We start from the raw sequence: 21,569 nt of genomic DNA on the forward strand, positions 1-21,569 counted from the left end.
GAGGACACTGGGTGTTGGCTCCATGGCGCTGAGGGACTGTTCCCCTGCTGGCCATTGAGGGGCTGGTAGTGCTGCGGGTGCAGGGAAGAAACAGTGTACACGCGGGAAAACAGAGAGTAGGCACGTATTGTTATTAAGACCACACGCATACTCTCCGTTTTTCCGTGTGAGGTATGTATGTACCGCCAAATCGGAGGAAATGAATGCAGTTTCCTACGTTGTACAATTTGTTTTGAATCTGTTGCTTATAAAACAGATGGTGGTAAGTACTCGGCGCACTATCAAGCTCTGGAATCTGATGATGGAAGTTGTTTTCTGCTTTCTCTTAGCTCACTCAATCCCGTCACAGAGCCTCCCAGGGACAGAGAAGGAGAACCTTCGCACTGTGGTCAGGACTGTAACGTTATGTACAAAGAAAGGTAATGCCCTGTGAGTTTCTCAAACGGCCTCTGCAGTTTGCTCCGTTGCACTCAGGTAGAAGGATGTGAGCAGAATTGTTGTAAATCGGTGACATAGAGACTGTGCTATTTATTCTCCTCATTGCTAGGGGTTCAAAAAATGTCGTAAAGCTTGCTTTGTATCCCTGTAATCCCTGTGTGCCAGTGATGGGCTGTGCCACTGTCCTGCTGATGCCATGTCTAGCTGCGGCAGCAACAGCACTAATAATGCATGTGTGGAGATGCAGGCTGGATTGTTGGGGATGTGAGAATTCCTGACACACTGTGATGGGAGAGGATGGTCTGTGATGCTGAGATGCACTGAATGTTGTCACTCATGCTGATGCCATGTCTAGCTGCGGCAGCAACAGCACTAATAATGCATGTGTGGAGATGCAGGCTGGATTGTTGGGGATGTGAGAATTCCTGACATACTGTGATGGGAGAGGATGGTCTGTGATGCTGAGATGCACTGAATGTTGTCACTCATGCTGATGCCATGTCTAGCTGCAGCAGCAACAGCACTAATAATGCATGTGTGGAGATGCAGGCTGGATTGTTGGGGATGTGAGAATTCCTGACACACTGTGATGGGAGAGGATGGTCTGTGATGCTGAGATGCACTGAATGTTGTCACTCATGCTGATGCCATGTCTAGCTGCGGCAGCAACAGCACTAATAATGCATGTGTGGAGATGCAGGCTGGATTGTTGGGGATGTGAGAATTCCTGACACACTGTGATGGGAGAGGATGGTCTGAGATGCACTGAATGTTGTCACTCGTCCTCATTAAGCTCACTGTGTGAGTCTCTCTGTGTATTTTGTGCTTCCTTTGCTGAATCAGGAGAAGAAGCCTATATTGGTCTGAATCTGACAGAGAGGCTCGGGAAACGCAGAGGCCCCAGTATGGAGAATCCTGGTAAAACAATTAATCTTCCCCTTCCTTTCTGCTGGAACTTATCAGTTGTTATAGATCCTTTTCCCTGCTTCACTCCACTTTGGCCTCTCTTGTTGTTCTGCACACCTCACTTCTGGTTTAGTCTCTCTTTTCTCTCATACAATCATTTGGTTAGTAAAGATCAAGAGAGGGAATTCAAAGGAAATGTTTAACCTGTAGGAAGCCTGTCATGTAATGCTTCAGCACTACGCCCAGCCCACCTGCCCCTCTGCACACGTTCCCATACTGCTTACCTCCCCCGATGCTTTCGTGGGACCCGCCACAGTTCCTAGAAATGCACACATTCCTGTTCATTCCCAGATCAGTCCAGGCTCCTGGATTTTGCATCCCTTCCAGCAGATGGAAACAGAGATTTACTGACACTGCCATATAACCCAGTGAGCCACCTGCAGTCCCTCACTATTTCTCTGTTGCCAGAGGAGGTGGTTAGTGCGGTAAGTGGAGCTGGGTTCAAAAAAGGTTTGGATAAGTTCTTGGAGGAGAAGTCCATTACCTGCTATTAATCAATTATATTTAGGGAATAGCCACTGCTATTAATTGCATCAGTAGCATGGGATCTTCTTAGTGTTTGGGTAATTGCCAGGTTCTTGTGGCCTGGTTTGGCCTCTGTTGGAAACAGGATGCTGGGCTTGATGGACCCTTGGTCTGACCCAGCATGGCAATTTCTTATGTTCTTATGGTAGAGGTGTAAATCTTGTAGTTTGGGGGCGGAGATCTTTAGGATTCCTCCCAGGAGGTCGCTAGGCCCTGGTGGGGCTATCCCTCCTGGTGCTGAGGTGAACGAGCAGGGGGTTGAGGACCCTTGCCTGGCTCCGTCCTTTCGCTGCCAGGGGTAGACAACTGGTGGTGCCAGTTCCCTCCCTCCCAGGAGAACACTTGGTGTCCTGCAGCAGTTCAGCTGCGGAGTTGCTCAGGATTTCAGGATGTTTCTCCTGTGGTTGGAAAGAGAATTTTTCCATTGTGGGGTTCTGTTTTTTCCTTCTGCTTGTTGTGGGAATTAGGATTTTTTGGTATGTGTCTTGGCTTGGGTAAAGGACAATACTAAAGGATTGCAGGTGGCACACCAGGTTATATGGCAGTGTCAGTAAAACTTTCTCTGTCTCAATCTACTGGAAGGGAGGCAAAACCCAGGAGTCTGAACTGATCCGTGATATTTCAGGAACGAAAATTAGCAGGTAAGAAAATGTCTCCTTCCATCCTGCTGCACCAGTCCAGTCCAGTCCCTGACAAGTGGGAAGCACCAAAGCTCTGTCAACGCTGGCAGGTAGAAGCAAGAGCTAATGGCAGTGGCTATTCTCTAAGTGAACTTAATAGCAGGTAATGGACTTCTCCTCCAAGAACTTATCCAATCCTTTTTTAAACACAGCTACACCAACTGCACTAACCACATCCTCTGGCAACAAATTCCAGAGTTTAATTGTGCGTTGAGTGAAAAAGAACTTTCTCCGATTAGTTTTAAATGTGCCCCATGCTAACTTCATGGAGTGCCCCCCTAGTCTTTCCGTCATCCCGCTCACACTTTCGGGGGCAGCGTAGGTTTAGGCAGAGCCGGCAGCAGCCCCCAGCCCTGGAACTCTTCATTTCGAGGCTGTGGGACTTCCTGGGAGGGAGGTTCTTCTTCCTCGCTCGCCCTCAAGACTCCTCAATGAGATAAGGCCGGCCCATCCCTCGGGTTGGGGGTCGATTATCCCAGTTCCATGAGGCATAGGCCACAATTACTTCCGATCAGTGGGTGCTAAGCATTGTAGAACACAGCTACGCTTTGGAATTTGCTCGGCCTCTCAGAGACTTCTTACTGGTTATCCCCCTGTGGAGCGCAGGCCAAGAGGCAGATCATTCGTCAGATCCTCGACCATCTTCTGTCTCTCGGGGCTGTGAAGCCGGTTCCTCCGGAATACTGGAGGATGGGTAGATATTCCATCTACTTTGTGTCCCAAAGAAGGACGGGTCTTTTCGCCCCATTTTGGATCTCAAGAAGGTAAACAAGGCACTCAAGGTGCTGCATTTCCGGATGGAGACTCTGCGCTTGGTGATTGCAGCGGTCCACAAGGGCGAGTTCTTAGCTTCTCTGCATCTCATGGAGGCATACTTACACATACCCATCCGCGAGGATCAGCAGAGGTTTCTTCGTTTCATGGTCCTGGGAATGCATTATCAATTCTGTGCTCTACTGTTCGGGCTGGCTACCGCTCCCCGCACGTTCACAAAGGGTCACGGTGGTAGTAGCGGCGGCCCTGCGAAGTCAAGGCCTTCTCATTCATCCTTATTTGGACGACTGGCTCATCAGAGCGAAGTCGAGGGAGTGCTGTTTAGAAGCTATCAGCAAGTTGGTCAGTCTCCTGGAGTCACTTGGCTGGGTGATCAATCAGGCCAAGAGCAACTTTGTCCCTTCTCAGAAGATGGACTTCCTGGGAGCCCGGTTCGATACCAGTGTGGGGAAAGGTTTGTTTTTTTTCTCCCGCCAGATTGAGCGACCAAGTTGATGAAGCAGGTTCGACACTTGTCGCTCCCACTGCCCAATGCCTGGGACTACCTGCAGGTCCTCGGCTCCATGGCGTCCAAGCTGGCTTTTGCCCATATGAGACCAGTACAACGAGCGTTGCTTTCTCTGGGATCCCAAGTCTGAGGAGTTCCAGTTCCCTCTACCGCTCACCGATCATGCCAGGTCCAGTCTTGGGTGGTGGCTTTGCCTGCACAGCTTATCTCAGGGGATGGATCTCAAAGTTCTAAGCTGGGTGGTAGTGACCACGGATGCCAGTCTACGGCTGGGGAGCTGTCTGCCAGTCTCATTCGGTTCAGGGCAGCTGGTCCCTGGAGGAATCCAGCTGGTCGATCAATCGCTTGGAAACCAAAGCGGTTCGACTGACTCTGTAGCAATTTCTCCCCTACTTACGCAATCGGGCAGTCCGCGTCCTGTCTGACAATGCGACGACAGTGGCCTACATCCACCATCAAGGAGGCACCAGAAGTCAAGCCGTAGCCGACGAGGCGGAACAGCTCATGGCTTGGGCGGAAACCAATCTTGCGCTGTTAGCCGCATCTCGCATCGCCGAGAAGGACAACATACAAGCGGATTTCCTAAGTTGGAAGCGCATAGATCCAGGAGAGTGGGAGCTTTTGGATCGAGCAATGGATCTGATTTCCCACAGGTGGGAAACACTCCACATGGACTTGATGGCAACACGAGACAATGCCAAAGCTCCTCACTTCTTCAGTCGCAGGAGAGATCATGGCGCCGAGGGAGTCGACGCACTAGTCCTTCCCTGACCGACCACAGTTCTCCTGTACGTGTTCCCTCCTTGGCCGTTGGTGGGCAAGGTTCTTCGCAGAATAGAAGTTCACCCAGGGAGGGTAATTCTTGTGGCGCCGGAATGGCCCCGATGTCCGTGGTTCGCAGATCTAGTCAATCTGGCAGTGGATGGGTCCCTACGGCTAGGGACATCTTCCACATCTTCTTCGTCACTGTCCTATATTTTTTGACCAGGCATATCGCCTTTGTCTAGCAGCCAGACTTTTGAAAGGAGGAGATTGAGGAAGAAGGGGTATTCGGAGGAGGTTATTACTAAGCTGCTGGAAGCCAGAAAAACGTCCACCTTTCTCTCATATGTCAGGGTGTGGAGAGTGTTTGAGACATGGTGTCATGAGCGGGAGATTCTTCCCCAACACGCTTCTATTGCCCAGATGTTAAGTTTTTTGCAAAGTGGCTTAGCCAAGGGCTTGTCTTTTAATTCCCTCCAGGTACAGGTAGTGGCCCTAGGCTCTCTGGTTGGCAATTCGGTAGAGGGGTGAAGCATTTGAAGCCCCCCGTCGGCCCTTTAAACCCATTAAAAATGCAACATTGAAGGACCTCACGTTGAAAACGGTGTTTTTGGTGGCTATCTGCTCAGCGCACAGGATCTCGGGAGTTACAGGCTTTCTCTTGTAGGGAACCCTTTCTGAGAATTTCTGATTCGGGAGTTTCTCTTCGAACGGTCCCGTCCTTTTTGCCATAGGTGGTTACAAGTTTTCATTTGAGCCAGTCTGAGCTTCCGGCTTTTCCTGATTTGGCGGCCGATGTTCCGCATGTGAGAGAGCTTCATCGTTTGAATGTCCGCCGATCTCTATTATGCTATTCGGAGGTCACAAATTCTTTCCGACTGTCAGATCACTTATTTGTTCTGTGGAGCGGGCCCCGGAGAGGTCAGAAAGCTTCTAAGCCAACAATTGCACACGTTGAAAGAGGCTATTTTGTCCGCTTACGTTTGTAAGGGTGGGCCTGAAAGCCCATTCCATTCTCTCTCAAGCAGCTTCTTGGGCAGAATTTCAGTTGGTGTCGCCACAGGAGATTTGTAGAGCTGCTACTTGGAAGACACTACACACATTTGCTCGCCACTACCGCTTGGACATTCAGGCTCCAGAAAGCTGCAATTTTGGCAGTGGCGTACTTTGCGCGGGTCTCACAAGGTCGTCCGTCCCGTTCCCCCCCCCCCCCCCCCCCGTGTTTAGGGAAGCTTTGATACATCCCACAGTCTGGACTGATCTGGGTACATACAGGAAAAGGAAGATTGGTTCTTACCTGCTAATTTTTGTTCCTGTAGTACCACGGATCAGTCCAGACACCTGCCCTAGATTGGGAATGGGTAAGGTTGGACTGGGGGTTTCAAGAGTCCGCGCGGATATTCCGATTTATTTATTTATTTATTTTTTATCACAGCACACCAAGTAAGAATGCTACAAGGTGTTTCCACTGTTTAACTTTTATTGCTGTAGTTCCATTATTGCTTGATTCATTGTTGTTATGGTTAACTTTTGTTCTGCTTGGTTAATCTAAATACTGAAGGGATGCAGGAGGCACACCAGGTTAAGTGAGGGTGCCCTTCAAGTTTTTCTCTGTCTCCATCTGCTGGAAGGGAGGCATAACCCACAGTCTGGAGTGATCCGTGGTACTACAGGAACGAAAATTAGCAGGTAAGAAACAATTTTCCTCTACTCTGGCTTGCACTGTTGGCCACAGTCAGAGGCGTGGTTCAGGGTCTGATCCGGGATCCAACCATAAACTGCACTACGCAGTCCTACCATCTGCTGGAGGCAAAAAATACTGGATTCTGGCTGCATAGCACCACCTCTAAGTAGTTTCTGTGATGTCACAGTAGGAATCTGTGGTGTCTCCCGCTCCGAGCAGATGGAGGCAAACTACCCACTCGTGAGGGACTGGACCGGTGCAGCAGGATGAAATGGAATGGCTAGTTAAACACTTTCCACTAAACTTATCTAGTGCCTGGTGAGGTCAGGAAAAAGGCTGTCCACAGGGGATGAACCGGGCTCTCTCTGGGCTAGTTCTCTGCATGCAGTACTAACAATTACTCCCTGACCAGTGGCCACCTGACAGGTAATAGGTTTCTGGCCAATTGCACTGCAGGATGTTTCAGACTACAGCTTCCTCAGGAATACGTGTGCTGTTCAAGCCTACATTGCAAAGGTCAAACCCCATCTGCAGGCCAGCACAGAGCAAATGAGTTCCCTGGAGGCAAAACAACAAATCACAAAGCATGCAAAACCCTTGTTTCACCACAGAGCCAGACTGTACTCTGACTTTTTCTTGCTCCTGCAGCTGGCAAGACTGGCCCAGTGCTGAAGCGGAGCCTGGCTGAGAGGCTGGGCAGGAAGGTTGAGTCCCCTGAGAAGGAGAGCACTAAATCCTCAAAGCAAGGTATAGTGGACTTCTCGTAGTAATCCTGTCCAGCTTTTTCCACATCTGTGCCTTCAGCTTTCAGCCCATGTGGCATGTTTCAGCTCTGCACAGCATTGCCAGAGGTCACCAGTATTCAGTAACTCTTGCTTCTTCCCTTTCCCTTTCATGGTTTGTTTTTCTTCTCTTTCAGTTCAGGTCCCCAGGTCTGTAAAAGAGAGGTTGGACCTGCCGATAGAACAAAAAAGCAATGAGACAGGTGAGTGCATCTGTTCAGGCTCCCTAGGGCAATATAGAAATCATACAAAGACACCCCAGATAGAGATCCATTTGGTGGTCTTGCTGGTCACACTTCTGCATCTTTCCATCAAACTGGCCATTACTAGGTCAGAGTTGATGGTGCTGGGTGGACGGTCTTGTTGTGCCTCCCTTCTTCTAGCAGATGAGATTTCTCTAGAATTGGGTGAGAGCAGGAAACCTGACTGTAAGATGTGATTCAGCTGCTCCTGTCACCGCCCTGCCCAGGCTCACCTTCTGATTGCTGGGAGGCAGCTAGGATCCCTTGCCTTGTGTGACACTGCACTTCATTTCTACAGTACTCTGAAATGCACTTTGTGGGAAGGGGCTCTGTCTTTATTTCTACAACATTTTCAGGTCCAGTGGTATGAAAAGTTTTCTCTTTTTCCAAACTTGTTATGAAATGCGAATTGTAAAACCAATTCCTTTCTCCCTCCTTATGCTGACAGAGACAGCTACTAAGCCAGCCGGGGAAATTCGTATCAAAACCCTGGAAGAGATCCTTCTAGAGAAGGCCAGCCAGAAGCGGGAACAAGAAGCTCAGCCTCTGAACGAGACAGTTGTGCGAGCAGAGGAGCCCAGTGTGGTCACAAAGGTCCATTCTGCCATTCGAATCAAATCCTTTTCTGAAGTCTTGGCAGAAAAGAAGCAGAGACAGCTGGAGGAGGAGCAGCAGAAGACCAGGAGCGAGAAGCCCCCCAAACTGATGGCTGAGGTGATGCCCAAGAAGCCAGAAGCCAGTAAAGTGCAGCTTGAGAAGACAGCTGGGAAAGCCGAGCCCATGGACAGAGTGAGGGTGAAAACCCTGGATGAAATAAAACGAGATAAAGCTCTGAGGGTTCAACAGAATTCCAGCAATGAGGCATCACAGGGGGTGGATGCGGTCCCCACAGGCCGGAAGAGGTTACTGCGCATCACAAAGCCAGCAGGTACACAAACGCAAGCAAGAGTGCACAGCTCTGCTGCACCTCTTCTCTTTTTGAAGTTTTTACAAGGGTTTTGTGACATTTCAAAGTGGATTACCTTTAGGTGTACTGTAGGTACTTCCCTTTCCCCAATCTAAGTTTCTGTCTCAGGTAATGGAGGGTGAAGTGACTTGCTGAAGATCAGTAGTGAGATTTGAACCCTGAGCTTCTCTGGTTCACAGCCCCCTCTCCTCCTGAACAGGTTAGAGAAAAAGATCAGAAAATGCAGGTTTATTCATATGCCGCTAATGCAAAAGAGCTCTGGGTGGCTTACAATCAAACATACATAATCTTGAGACTAACCAATATACAAAAGGCACAAACATGAATAAGGAATAAAAGAATCATTAAAGTTGCATTCCCTGTATGTACCCAAATCAGTCCAGACTCCTGGGTTTATGCCTTCCTGGCAGCAGATGGAGACAGAGAGAGTCTCACTGACACTGTACATGACCCAGTGTGCCACCTGCACTCCCTCAGTATTTCTCTGACTCCAGCAGATGGGAGATGGTGTAAAACCTGCAGTCTGGAGAAAAAAGAAAAAAAATAAAGAATAAAAGACAAAATTATTGCATCCTCCCAAGGGGTTGAGGTCCTGCTGGGGCCATCCCCCCTGGTTTGAGGTGCTCGAGTAAGAGGGTTCATGACCCTTCTGATAGCATGGTCCAGAGATCCATGGGGTGGACATCTGATGGTACAGATCCCTCATCCCCCACGAGACAGCAGTGGAATCTGCTGGCAGTTCTGCACTGCAAGCCCAGTGGAGCAGGGAAGAGTGTCCCTTGTATACGGTTTGTCCTGGGCTGGGTCGCTAAAGTTTGGTGAAAGGAGACAGATATAGCCAGGGGTCTGACTCGCTTCTGATCTGCCAGGCGGCCTGCGCTCCTGGAACCTGAACCTCTGCACCAAAGGTTTCTATGTCTCTTTATTTGTTCTCAGAGAGTGGAAAAAAAAAAAGAGAGAACAAGGAACTCATTAGAGGTTTCCCTGTACATACCCAGATCAGTCCAGACTCCAGGGTTTTGCCTCCCTGCCAGCAGATGGAGACAGAGAGAGTCTCACTGACACTGTACATAACCCAGTGAGCCACCTGCAGTCCCTCAGTATTTCTCTGTATCCAGCAGTTCCCTGTACGTACCCAGATCAGTCCAGACTCCTGGGTTTATGCATCCCCGCCAGCAGATGGAGACAGAGAGAGTCTCACTGACACTGTACATAACCCAGTGAGCCACCTGCAGTCCCTCAGTATTTCTCTGTATCCAGCAGTTCCCTGTATGTACCCAGATCAGTCCAGACTCCTGGGTTTTGCCTCCCTTCCAGCAGATGGAGACAGAGAGAGTCTCACTGACACTGTACATAACCCAGTGAGCCACCTGCAGTCCCTCAGTATTTCTCTGTATCCAGCAGTTCCCTGTACGTACCCAGATCAGTCCAGACTCCTGGGTTTTGCCTTCTCTCTAGCAGATTGAGACAGAAAAACTTCAAGAGCACCCTCTCTTAACCTGGTGAGCCACCTGCTGCGCCTCAGTATTTCTCTGTCTCCAGCAGATGGAGGTGGTGCAAAACCTGCGGTTCTGATCCAAGCAAAAAAAACAAAGGGGATTTGGGATTTGATCTCATCTTGGAGTCTCCCAGGGGGTTGTGAGGTCCTGGTGGGACCATTCCCCCTGGTTGTAGGCATTTGGACGAGCAGAGGTTGGGAACCCCGATCTTTGTCCCTGTGTCTGCCGGCGGGGTGATAGCTGGGGGTCCAGCTCCCTCCCCCCTTCTCTCTTCTGCCACTGCCTCTACCAGCCCCTTCAGGAAAGTATTTGAAATTTTTTTTGTTAAAGTTGTGACAAAAAAAAAAAAAAGAGAATTGGCATAGGGAGGTTCTTGGGTTTCCCTGGGCAGCAGGTAGGGCAGGAGCTATTCCGAAGCAGGGAGCTTGGGGATCTTTGTTTCTTTTTTGTTTTCTCTTCCGGGCCGGCAGGCAGCTGCCCCGCAGCGTCCTTTTTTTCTCTCAGTCCTGCCACTTCACATTCCTGACAAGATTAGTGTTGGTGAAGCTGATGGGTTAACAAATATTCTTTTACATTTTTAACCTTGCCTGCTTTTGAGGATTTTCAGCCTCGACTTGTTTTGCCTCCTAAACACTTTTTGATCCCTATTGATTGTCCTGGGTTACCTCCCCATGCAGTTTTTTGAAACATGGCCCATGTCGGGGACCGTGAAGCTTCTGTTAACTACGTTGATATGCTAACACATTTGCCTGATAAACAAAAAGAATATTTTAAGTTATAAAAGACATTAATAATTTTGTTGTCCTTCCTTGTTGGATTTTTCATCGTACCTAGCATTGAGACATTTATCCTCTTACAAACTCTAGCGTATCTGGGAGCTCAGTTTGACACGCTGACTGAGAGAGTGTTTCTCACAGAGAGAGATTTGCCAGGTTCTTGTGGCCTGGATTGGCCACTGTTGGAAACAGGAGCTGGGCTTGATGGACGCTTGGTCTGACCCAGTATGGCATATTATGTTCTTATGATTGCTGAAATTACAGAGTCAGTTTAGGCTTCTGCTAGAGCTTTCGGTGCCCAGGATCTGGGAATATTTAGAGGCTGGGTTCTATGGCATCGGCATTGCGTGCAGGGTCTCTTCTCCAGCTGGAATCCGTTATTGGAAGAGTTTCATTTTCTTCGTCCATTAGAGGGGAAGCCAGGGACAGTCTTTCGTGGTGCTTACTCGCACCAGTCTCAAGTATGATGCTGAACTGGAGATTCTGAATTGAATAATAGTCACTACAGATGCAAGCCTCTCTGGATGGAGGGGCGGTGTGACCAGATCAGTTGGCACAAGGCCAGTGGTCGAAACGGGAGGCCTCATGGCCTAACAATCGCTTAGAGATGAGAGCGGTGCATTTTGCGTTGCTTGCCTGTCTGCCAAGGTTATGCAGCCTTCCAGAACGGATCCTATCACACAGTGCAACAACGGTGGACTACATCAACCTTGAAGGTGGAACCAAGAATCAGGCAGTGGCTCAAGAGGCCCAGGAGTTGATTCTCTGGACAGAACTGCACTTGGAGTGGCTGGCAGTATCTCACATCGCCGGAGTGAACTATGTTCAGGTGGATTTTATCAGTCGGAGAAAGTTAGACCCCGGGGAATAGGTGCTGTCAGAGGCAGCGATGTGTTCATTCATGGAAAATGGGGATATCCTGACCAAAGATAACACCAAGGCGTCGTGGTTTTAAGAACATAAGAAATTGCCATGCTGGGTTAGACCAAGGGTCCATCAAGCCCAGCACACTGTTTCGAACAGAGGCCAAACCAGGCCACAAGAACCTGGCAATTACCCAAACACTAAGAAGATCCCATGCTACTGATGCAATTATTAGCTGTGGCTATTCCCTAAGTAAACTTGGTTAATAGCCGTTAATGGACTTCTCCTCCAAGAACTTAACAGAACATGATACAAAGGAATCGGAGCTTTGATGCTGCCTTGGGCTTAATCCCTGCAATCCTGGAAGAGTTGGGGATTGCTGCGCCTCCAGAAGAGTCTTGCTTGGGATCAATGGACCCAGTGTTGTTGGGCCTGAGTGGTCCTCCTACAGCCTTTCCATTTCATTTTTCAGCTATGGATCTGCTTTTTCGTGAATGAGATACCCCAGATCTGGGGTTGACGGTCACGAAATCTATGGATAAACTTTATCCTCTTCCGGAAGATGCATTGGATATGCTTCGGGTTCCGAAGGTGGATGCTGCGGTGACAAAAAAGACTACTATTCCAGTTAGGGGAGCTACAGCTCTTAAAGACCTTCAGGATCGAAAATTAGAGGTGCAACTTAAGAAGATTGTTGAAGTCTCCGCTCTAGGGGTCCGGGCAGCGATGTGTAGCAATTTTGCCCTGAGAGCGGGACTTCGCTGGGTCCAACAATTGTTGGCCAATGAGGACCTTTCCGAAGAAGAAGTGTGGCAGGCAGGCCGCCTCGAAGCGGTAGTGGCCTATAGTGCTGATGCCCTTCATGATCTTCTGCGCACTTCAGCTCACTCCATGGTATCGGCAGTGTCGGTACGCAGGCTGTTGTGGTTGCAAAATTGGGCCGCAGATGGAGCCTCCAAGTCCCGTTTGGGTTCTTTGCCCTTTAAAGGGAAACTACTCTTTGGGAAAGAACGGGAGGATATGATCCAGTCCCTGGGCGAGAATAAGGTTCACCAGCTACCGGAGGACAGAACGCGATCCAGAGGATCCTTCTCGACTCGATTTCGAGGGGCTCGTAAGTTTCGGCCGGCTCGTACAGCCACTTCATCCTTTCGTCCCACTCAGACACGTCAGCAGTCTTGGTCCCAGCCTTTGCGTGGCAGGCGTTTCGGGAGACCTGGGGTCACCCAGACATCTTCAGGTGGGAAGCCTGCGCAGTGATATCCGGCTGGTCCATTCCTCGGTGCCGAAGGTAGGGGGCAGATTGTCTCTGTTTTACGAGGAATGGGCCACAATCATGTCGGACCAGTGGGTTCTTTCAGTGATAAGACACGGTTATGCTTTAGATTTTGCACATCATCCCAGCCCATGGTTTCTGATATCCCCATGCGGGTATGCCTAAAAACGACAAGCGGTCAAACACACTTTGCATCGACTCCTAGATCTGGGGGCAATCGTTCCGGTGCCTCCCCCAGAACAGCGAAGGGGACATTACTCCATATACTTCGTTGTTCCAAAAAAGGAAGGTTCCTTCCGTCCCATCCTCTATCTAAAGCAGGTCAACAGATGCCTTTGGATCCCCCATTTTCGCATGGAGACGTTGCGATCGGTCATCGCTTCCGTTCGGCCGGGGGAGTTTCTGGCTTCTCTAGACCTGATGGAAGCGTATCTGCACATCGGGATCCGGGAGGACCACCAGAAATATCTGAGATTTTTCATCCTGGGGAACCACTACCAATTTCAAGCTCTACCATTCGGTCTGGCAACGGCACCCCGGACATTTACAAAGATTATGGTGGTAGTGGCAGCCCAACTTCGCCGGGAGGGCTTGCTTGTGCACCCATACCTGGACGATTGGTTGATTCGGGCGAAGTCCGAAAGCCTGTGTCACTCGGCAATCCACAGGATTCTACAGTTGAAATCTCTCGGTTGGGTGGTCAACTTAGCCAGAAGTCACTTAGTCCCATCCTAATCATTGGAGTTTTTGGGAGCCTTGTTCGACACGCGTTAGGGAAGAGTTTACCTTACATCGGATCGCGGTCTCAACAACTTTGCTTCAACAACAGACCCCGACAGTCTGGGATTACTTACAGGTGATTGGTTCCATGGCTTCAACACTGGAATTGGTACCGTGGTCATTCGCGCACATGTGGCCCTTGCAATCGGCCCTGCTCTCCTGTTGGAGTCCCAGTTCCGAACAGTTCTACCTTCCTATGCCCCTGACGGAGGCCGCTCGTGCCAGCCTAGTTTGGTGGCTGTGTTCGGACAATCTACCAGGGGTGTACCACTGATGGTGCCGGAATGGACGGTGGTCACCACAGATGCCAGCCTCTCTGGCTGGGGAGCCATTTGTTTACGGCAATCGGTTCAGGGACTCTGGACTCCGGAGGAGTCTCGATAGTCGATCAACCGTTTAGAGACCAGAGCAGTACGTCTAGCTCTGCAGGCCTTCCTTCCCCTGATTCGGGGGAAGTCGGTAAGAGTGCTGTCCAACAATGCGACCACAGTGGCCTACATCAATTGGCAGAGTGGAACCAGGAGTCACCCGGTGGCACTGGAAGCTCGACTGTTGATCAATTGGGCGGAGCTTCACCCGACCAGTATAGCGGCGTCCCACATAGCAGGGGTCGACAATGTACACGTGGACTTTTTAAGTCGCAATCAACTCGATCCTGGAGAGTGGGAACTACCAGACAGGGCTTTTCAGCTCATCTGCAACCGATGGGGCACTCCGTGCATGGATTTGATGGTGACTTACAAGAATACCAAGGCACCGCGCTTCTTTGCTCATCGAAGGGACATCGGGGCAGAGGGCATGGACGTGTTAGCGTTGGCTTGGCCGTCGACGGTCCTACTTGTATGTCTTTCCGCCGTGGCCTCTGATCAGCAAGGTGCTTCGACGCATAGAGACATATCAGTTAGAGGTGATCTTGGTCGCTCTCAAGTGGCTCCGTTGGCCGTGGTTCGTGGACCTGTTCAATCTCATGATAGAGGGTCCACTGCATTTCTCGCGGCTTCCGAACCTTCTTCATCAGGGTCCTGTTTGTTTCGATCAGGTCGATCACTTTTGTCTAGCGCCATGGCTTTTGAGAGGAGGTGTCTAAAAGGAAAAGGATACTCGGACGCAGTTGTGACCACTCTTCTGAGGTCATGCAAAATGTTGACGTCGCAATCTTACGTACAGGTCTGGAAGGTTTTCGAGTCATGGTGCGTTGAGCGTCATATTGTTCCCACTCGGGCGTCAATACCCAGCATTCTAGCGTTCCTCTAGGACGGTTTGTCCAAGGGCTTGTCCTGTAGTTCCTTGCGGGTGCAGGTGGCAGCCCTGGGCTGTTTTCACAGGGCTATCGACGGGGTGACGGCGGCGCACCCCGATGTTTCTTTGTGGGGCAAAATATTTACGCCCACCGGTGCTTTATCCATGTCCATCCTGGAATTTGAATGTGGTTCTTAAAGCTTTGTGTACGGTTCCTTTCGAGCCCTTGAAGAGGGCGACTATGAAGGACCTCAAGTTGAAGGTGGTGTTTTTGATAGCAATTTCATCGGCGCATCGGGTCTCTGAACTGCAGGCGTTATCATGCAGGGAACCTTTCTTGAGGATTTCAGATTCCGGGGTTAGTTTGCAGACAGTACCATCTTTTCTTCCAAAAGCGATGTTCTCTTTTCATTTAAATCAGTCAGTGGATCTTCCTTCTTTTGCCGGTTTGGATCGGTCGGATCCTCTTTCGAGGGATTTAAGAAAGTTGGATGTTCGGAGGGCGCTTCTGCGTTATCTGGAAATTACTAACCCTTTTCGTGTCTCGGATCATCGTTTTGTTCTCCAGCGTGGACCAAAGCGGGGTAATATGGCCTCTAAGACCACGATCGCCCAGTGGCTGAAAGAGGCCATAAACTCTGCCTACTTGCTTTGTGGAAAACCTTTGCCAGTAGGAATCAAGGCACATTCCACTCGTTCCCAGGTGGCTTCCTGGGCTGAGTGTCATCAAGTGTCTCCGGAAGAGATTTGCAGAGCTGTAACTTGGAAGACATTGCATATCTTTGCGAGGCACTACCGGCTCGATGTGCAAGATCTGAGGGAGGGAAATTTCGGGGTAGGTGTGTTGTGAGCGGGCCTCTCCGGTTCCCATCCCTCTTAGGTGCAAGCTCTGGTACATCCCAGGAGTCTGGACTGATCCGGTACGTACAGGGAAAAGAAAATTAGGTCTTACCTTCAATAATTTTCGTTCCTGTAGTACCAAGGATCAGTCCAAAGTCCCACCCATTGTGTGCATTAAAGTTGGGGAGAGTCCGCTACTGCTTTTTGTTTTCATTGTACTCTGCGGATATTCTCGCTGTTCCTAACCCTTTTTACGTGTCTGGAGTTTGTTGTTGGGGTCAGTTATCCATGGTTTGGTTGTATTTCCTGTAAATAGTTTGGGTTGAGAATCCTTCTGCTTTGATATGGCGTAATACTGGCTGACTGTGGGTGGCATCCTGGTATATATGGCAGAGCCAGTCAAATCTTGCTCTGTCTCCATCTGCTGGTGCGGAGGCAAAACCCAGGAGTCTGGACTGACCCTTGGTACTACAGGAACGAAAATTATCGAAGGTAAGACCTAATTTTCTTTCGTTATCACCTCTTTGTACTGTGGAATGTTCTAGAGAAGGGAAATAACTTGTCTAAGGCTACAATTGTGCGGTGGCTGAAGGAAGCGGTCAAGTTTAGGGGTGCACTTGACACATTCTAAGATGACTTCTTGCGCTGAGTCACATCAGGTGTCTCTAAATGAAATTTGCTGGGTGACTACTGGGAAAACATTGCCCGCTTTTGCTAGACATTATCACTTGGATGTCGGGGCTCCGGCTTCCCTGTGCTTTAGTGAGAGTGTTTTATGAGCGGAACTCTCCAGATCCCACCCCAGATACGGAGAGCTTGGGTACATCCCAGGAGTCTGGGCTGACCTGGTATGTATAGAGAGAGGAAAATTGGTTCATTCTTGCTAATTTTTGTTCCTGTAGTACCACAGATCAGTCCAGAAACCCACCCATTTACTGGGGTGGAGAGTCTGCTGCTCATACCTTTGCTTTGTATATAGTGCGGAGTTGTTGGAGATTTTCACTGCTGATCGCTTATGTTAAATTTGTGAAACAAGTTTTCTGTTGTCTTTTTGGGCAACTTCACCTTCTTCTAGCTCGTTGGAGAGGAGGGGGTTTGCTTAGAAGCTTGCTTAGAAATTTAAGGTTGTTGCTGTCAATACTGAGGGACTGCAGGTGGCTCACTGAGTTATGTACAGTGTCAGTGAGACTCTCTCTGTCTCCATCTGCTGGAGGGGAGGCAAAACCCACTCTGGACTGATCTGTGTTGGTACAGGAACGAAAATTAGCAGGTAAGAACCAATTTTCAAATCTCCATCTCCACCTGCTGGTTGGAGTGCACCACCCGCTGATGTGGACTGGCTTGCTTTACTTCAAGGAATGGAAATTATCAGGTAAGAAGTAATTTCACCTTTATCATAGTTGCATTGAGGCTAGCTAAATAGGATCATCCTGTGGGATGTATTGTGTCAGAGTCTGTCTGACAGCTCCCTTACTTCTCATATCCTCCTCTCATACTGTGCACATCATTTCATTATTTAGGTTTTGTTTTCTTCCTTATGTTGTTCTTTATTGATGATTGTGTGTTTGTTGCCTGCTTTAGAATGATTGATGCATAGGGTAGAATATAAATAGTAAATAATAACAATAATGTAAAACATAACCCTGCTTGAATTGTAGTTGCAAATTCAGAGAAGCTCCCTGTTGGGCCCAGTCCATCTGCCCTGCAACCCCTGCTTGGAGGTGACACCGCAGAGGTGAGCAACATGATATGCCAGGGAAGGGGAAGCATGTCTGTCTCTCTCGCGCTTCAAGAATCTGTATGGAAGGGGAGGTTTTGCTCTCTGGATCTAACATTAATATGTTGCTCAGTCTTTAGATGAGAGCACGAGTTTCTCAAATCCTCAAGTGCAGGTGAAGAGCTTTGAGGAGATCATGCGAGAGAAGCGACAACGAAAACAGCAGGAAGGGGAGCAACTGCCAAAAGAGAAAGCAGTTGTGCCACCAGCATTATTTCCAGCTATGGAGGAAGACGCAGCCAAAGAGAATACGAGCATCACTGTGAAAGTATCTGCCGAAACTGCAGAGGCCTTGTCCGAACCTGTGGCAACAAGGTCTTTACCAACAGTGGAAGCTGGCGACTCCAAGCTGGCTGCAGTTAGGAGAGGCAAAGGTAAGAGGCCTGGGGCGGGAGTGCAATGGGGTCATGGAAGGAGGGAAGACCCAAGGGATTGACTCCTCTTCCTTTTTCTAGGAAAGGCCAAGAGAAGCGGGAAGGCCTGTGTAACAAAAAACGGTGCTTCTACCAAAGGCTCAGCAAAACGAAAGGCGCCCAAACGTCAGCCCCATGCTGCGGCAACGGTGGAGCCACTGAGCTCAGATAGCAGCGCTGTCCTGCTGGAGTGTCCAGCTAAAAAGCTGGCCTTGGTAAGGAAGGTCACCAGCAGCAGCTTCTCTGGGTCCTGGGTGCGTCCAAAAACCAAATGCAACCTTGCACTGATAATCTGGGGGTGAGGGACACCTTCCCTTCAGAGAGCAGCACATAAACCATGGGTCTGGAGCAGCTGGGCAGTGCCAGAAGCAGCTCCTTGAAGTGGGTTTCCTGGATATTTTGGGCTGTGTTTTCACTGACGCTGCTTTTCCTCGCCAGGCTGCAGTGGAGGAAAGATCAGTTGCTGCTTTGGCAGAGGAAGGACCAGTTGCTGTGCTTGTATCAGAGATGCCAAAAGCCAGGTAACCTCCTGAGCAGCAGATCCTGACAAGGCAGGATCTCCTGAAGGCCCTTAGCAGCACACTCTCTAGACCCTTCTTGTCCTGCTGCTCTTACACACGGCTTACATTTGTGAAACTGGATTTTCATTTCTTTGTTTGATAAACTGCCACTTCATCAAACTTCACAATCCAATAGACAGCAATCCACTCTACTTTATTTACATAAATTAACATAAGATATTTGAAGCACAATGTACAGCACTAAACCCCCACTTCCCTGAGATCTTCTGCATCCCTTATACCCTCACTCTCTTCTTCCAGTTCCTCAAGCTCCCAATGCCAAACTTTCTCTGCCTTCCTATATCCAATCATCTAACTAACACCAAACAGCTTGCATTACAAAATAGGCCTTGCCCCTAGTTTTGTTCCAGCCTTTAACTTTCTCTCTTTTTTTGACAATATACACAAAAGTTCCTAATTCACACATTGCTGCAACCTTTTCCACCAAGACCGTGCCATACTGTAAAGAGATCAGGAAACAGATTACACATTAATAAACGATGCATTAATAACTACATCCCTGAGCCTCTTGCTGCAGTTGCTATTACTAATGTAAGCAGCACTGCTTGCTTCGTTTCCAAAAAGGGGAGTTCCCTGTACGTACCCAGATCAATCCAGGACAGCTGGATTTTACCTCCCCACCAGCAGATGGAGACAGAAAAAGACTTCACGGACTCTGTCCTATACCCCTGAGGTGCCACCTAGTGTCTGCCAGTATTTTTCTGTCTCCAGCAGCTGATGGAGGTGCAAAGCCTAGTGTCTCTTAAAGGTGCTAAGTTTAGGGGTAGTTTGTCTGCTTTTAGTGACTTAGCGCTGGTGTTTTCTTGTTAGGGAAACTTTGTCAGGGTTCCTTTTTAATTTAAAAAAAAAAAAAAAAAGTTAAAGAAGAGAATCAGCGGAAGCAGCGTCTAGCTTCCCAGGGGGTTGCCAGGTCCTGGTGGGACCATCCCCCCTGGTATTCGAGGCTGTAGAGCAGAGGGTTGGGGACCCTAAAAACTGCCGTGGCAAAGGGTGATGCTGGGGGTCTCTGCTCTCACCCTCAGCCAGCCTGACTTCGTCAAGGTAAAAAAAGAAAGAAAGGCTCAGGAAACTTGCCTTGGTGTGTGAGGACCCTCCGGCCAGGTGTTCGCTCCATTTTTGCTGCGTTTTCGCCGCTTTTTCAGCCCGTTGTTCGACCGGGAAATTTGACTGATCGCCGCAGTTCTTTTTTCGGGGAACCTAAAATCGAGCCTGGGGATATGCCGCATGGTGTGGCCTGCTCTGCCTGTGGCCGTGCGCACGCGAGGATTTCCCGCGTCTGCACGACCTGTTTCTCTGGCAGGGAAGGCCCATCGCAGGATTTTCAGAACAAGGCTGCTAAGGACAGCTCGAGGCCGCGTCGGGAGCAGAGGAGGCCCGATCGTGGGGGGCAGAGCTCAGATCCTTTCCGGCTGAGTGCAGGATCGGAGGCCCTATTGAAAACTTTATAGCACCAGGAAAGAGCAGCGCTGGAGGTGCTGGGAAGAGGGGTTGTCTCCTCCGCCGTGCTCCCCGAGGCTGGCTGCCCCTGGAGGGGGCGCAGTTCTGGATGCCCAGGAGGGGGATTTCTCTGAAGAGGACCTGGAGTCTGAGGATTCTTCTTCTTCGTTCTCCTCAGAATTTGTCAAGATGCTGCACAAGTTCCTCACGGTCCACAAGTCGGAGAAGAGGTCACGCTCCAAGTTGCCCTGAGAGTCTTCTTTGCGAAAATGCCTCCAAAGCGAAGCGCCCTCTCCGGTCTCTGTCCCGGCAGATGGAGTCGTCTCAGACAGACTCGTCGGATGACGATCCGGCACCTCCTTCGGCTCCGGGGGACGGGCAGGAGGAAGATCCGGATCTGCACCCTCAGCCATCCAAACCGGGGTGTGTCCCGGCGGTGGAGTGCGATGATCCTAAAGTGGTGCGACTGTTTCAAAGAGATGAGCTGGGACTGCTGATACCAGTCATTCTGGGGGAGCTCGCTACTGAAGTCCCGCCTGAGGATTCCAGGTTTGGGGCTATGGATCCCGTCATGGTGGGTCTCCGAGGTCCGGCTCATTCCTTTCCTTTTCATTTGTCGGTCACGGATCTCTTATTCAAAGAGTGGGACAATCCAGAGCTTGGCTTGAAGGTCGGACGGGCGATGGATAAATTGTATCCGCTCCTGGAGGCGCTTTGGAACTCCTCAGACTTCCCAAGGTGGACGCCGCGGTCGCCGCAGTCACAAAACGGACCACCATTCCGGTCACAGGGGGCACTGCGTTGAAGGACTTGCAGGATCATAAGCTGGAACTGCAGCTGAAGAAGATCTTTGAGGTGTCGGCCCTCGGAGTTCGGGCGGCGATGTGCAGCAGTTTTGCACAGAGGGCTTGCTTCGCTGGATTCAGGATTGGCAGGCAGAGAGACCTTTCCGGCGTGGCAGTGGTACGAGCTAGCTGGCTGGAAGAGGCCATAAACTCTGCCTACTTGCTTTGTGGAAAACCTTTGCCAGTAGGAATCAAGGCACATTCCACTCGTTCCCAGGTGGCTTCCTGGGCTGAGTGTCAAGTGTCTCCGCAAGAGATTTGCAGAGCTGCAACTTGGAAGACATTGCATACCTTTGCGAGGCACTACCGGCTCGATGTGCAAGATCCGAGGGAGGGAAATTTCGGGGTAGGCGTGAAAGGGGTCAATTCCCTGATTCTTCCTGGTCTACATGTTTCCACCATGGCATCTGGTGGACAAGATTGTGAAGAGAATAGAGAACCATCCAAGAAAGGTGATTCTTGTGGCCATGGAGACCTTGGTTTGCAGATTTGATCAATCTAGCAGTAGACGGTCCATTAAGACTGGGACATCTGCCAAAGCTGGTATGTCAGGGCCCCATATTTTCAGATCAAGCAGCTCACTTTTGTCTAGCGGCTCGGCTTTTGAAATGAGACGATTAAGGAAGAAAGGATATCCTGAGGATGTTATTTCTACTTTGTTGCAGGCTCGAAACGTTTCCACATTGTTGGCGTATATCTGGGTTTGAAGGATCTTTAAGTCTTGGTGTATGAAACAAGAGGTTGATTCTCATTGAGCGTTCGTGGCACAGATTCTAGCCTTTTTGCAGAGAGGCCTGACGAAAGGTTTGTTCTTTAGCTCCCTGAGAGTGCAGGTGTCGGCCCTGGGCTGTTTGCGAGACCAGATTTATGGATAACCCTAGCTGCGCATCCGGATGTGTAACGTTTCCTCCGAA

The 21,569-nt window shown here is 49.8% G+C and overlaps 1 protein-coding gene across 5 annotated transcripts in view; it reads left to right on the top strand.

The window, feature by feature from the left end:
- Nucleotides 1-21,569, top strand: part of ZC3H11A (zinc finger CCCH-type containing 11A) — a 56,486-nt gene that overhangs the window by 32,034 nt on the left and 2,883 nt on the right. For all 5 annotated transcript variants that reach the window (XM_029573802.1, XM_029573801.1, XM_029573803.1 and 2 more), the window contains 9 exons: nucleotides 330-419; nucleotides 1,282-1,356; nucleotides 6,986-7,084; nucleotides 7,257-7,322; nucleotides 7,810-8,289; nucleotides 17,261-17,337; nucleotides 17,453-17,753; nucleotides 17,835-18,007; nucleotides 18,231-18,313. In XM_029573802.1, coding sequence (XP_029429662.1) covers nucleotides 330-419; nucleotides 1,282-1,356; nucleotides 6,986-7,084; nucleotides 7,257-7,322; nucleotides 7,810-8,289; nucleotides 17,261-17,337; nucleotides 17,453-17,753; nucleotides 17,835-18,007; nucleotides 18,231-18,313 — 1,444 coding nt within the window. The remainder of the gene's footprint in view (nucleotides 1-329; nucleotides 420-1,281; nucleotides 1,357-6,985; nucleotides 7,085-7,256; nucleotides 7,323-7,809; nucleotides 8,290-17,260; nucleotides 17,338-17,452; nucleotides 17,754-17,834; nucleotides 18,008-18,230; nucleotides 18,314-21,569) is intronic.

This window comes from Rhinatrema bivittatum, chromosome 12, assembly GCF_901001135.1.
Source record: "Rhinatrema bivittatum chromosome 12, aRhiBiv1.1, whole genome shotgun sequence".
Taxonomy (NCBI): domain Eukaryota; kingdom Metazoa; phylum Chordata; class Amphibia; order Gymnophiona; family Rhinatrematidae; genus Rhinatrema; species Rhinatrema bivittatum.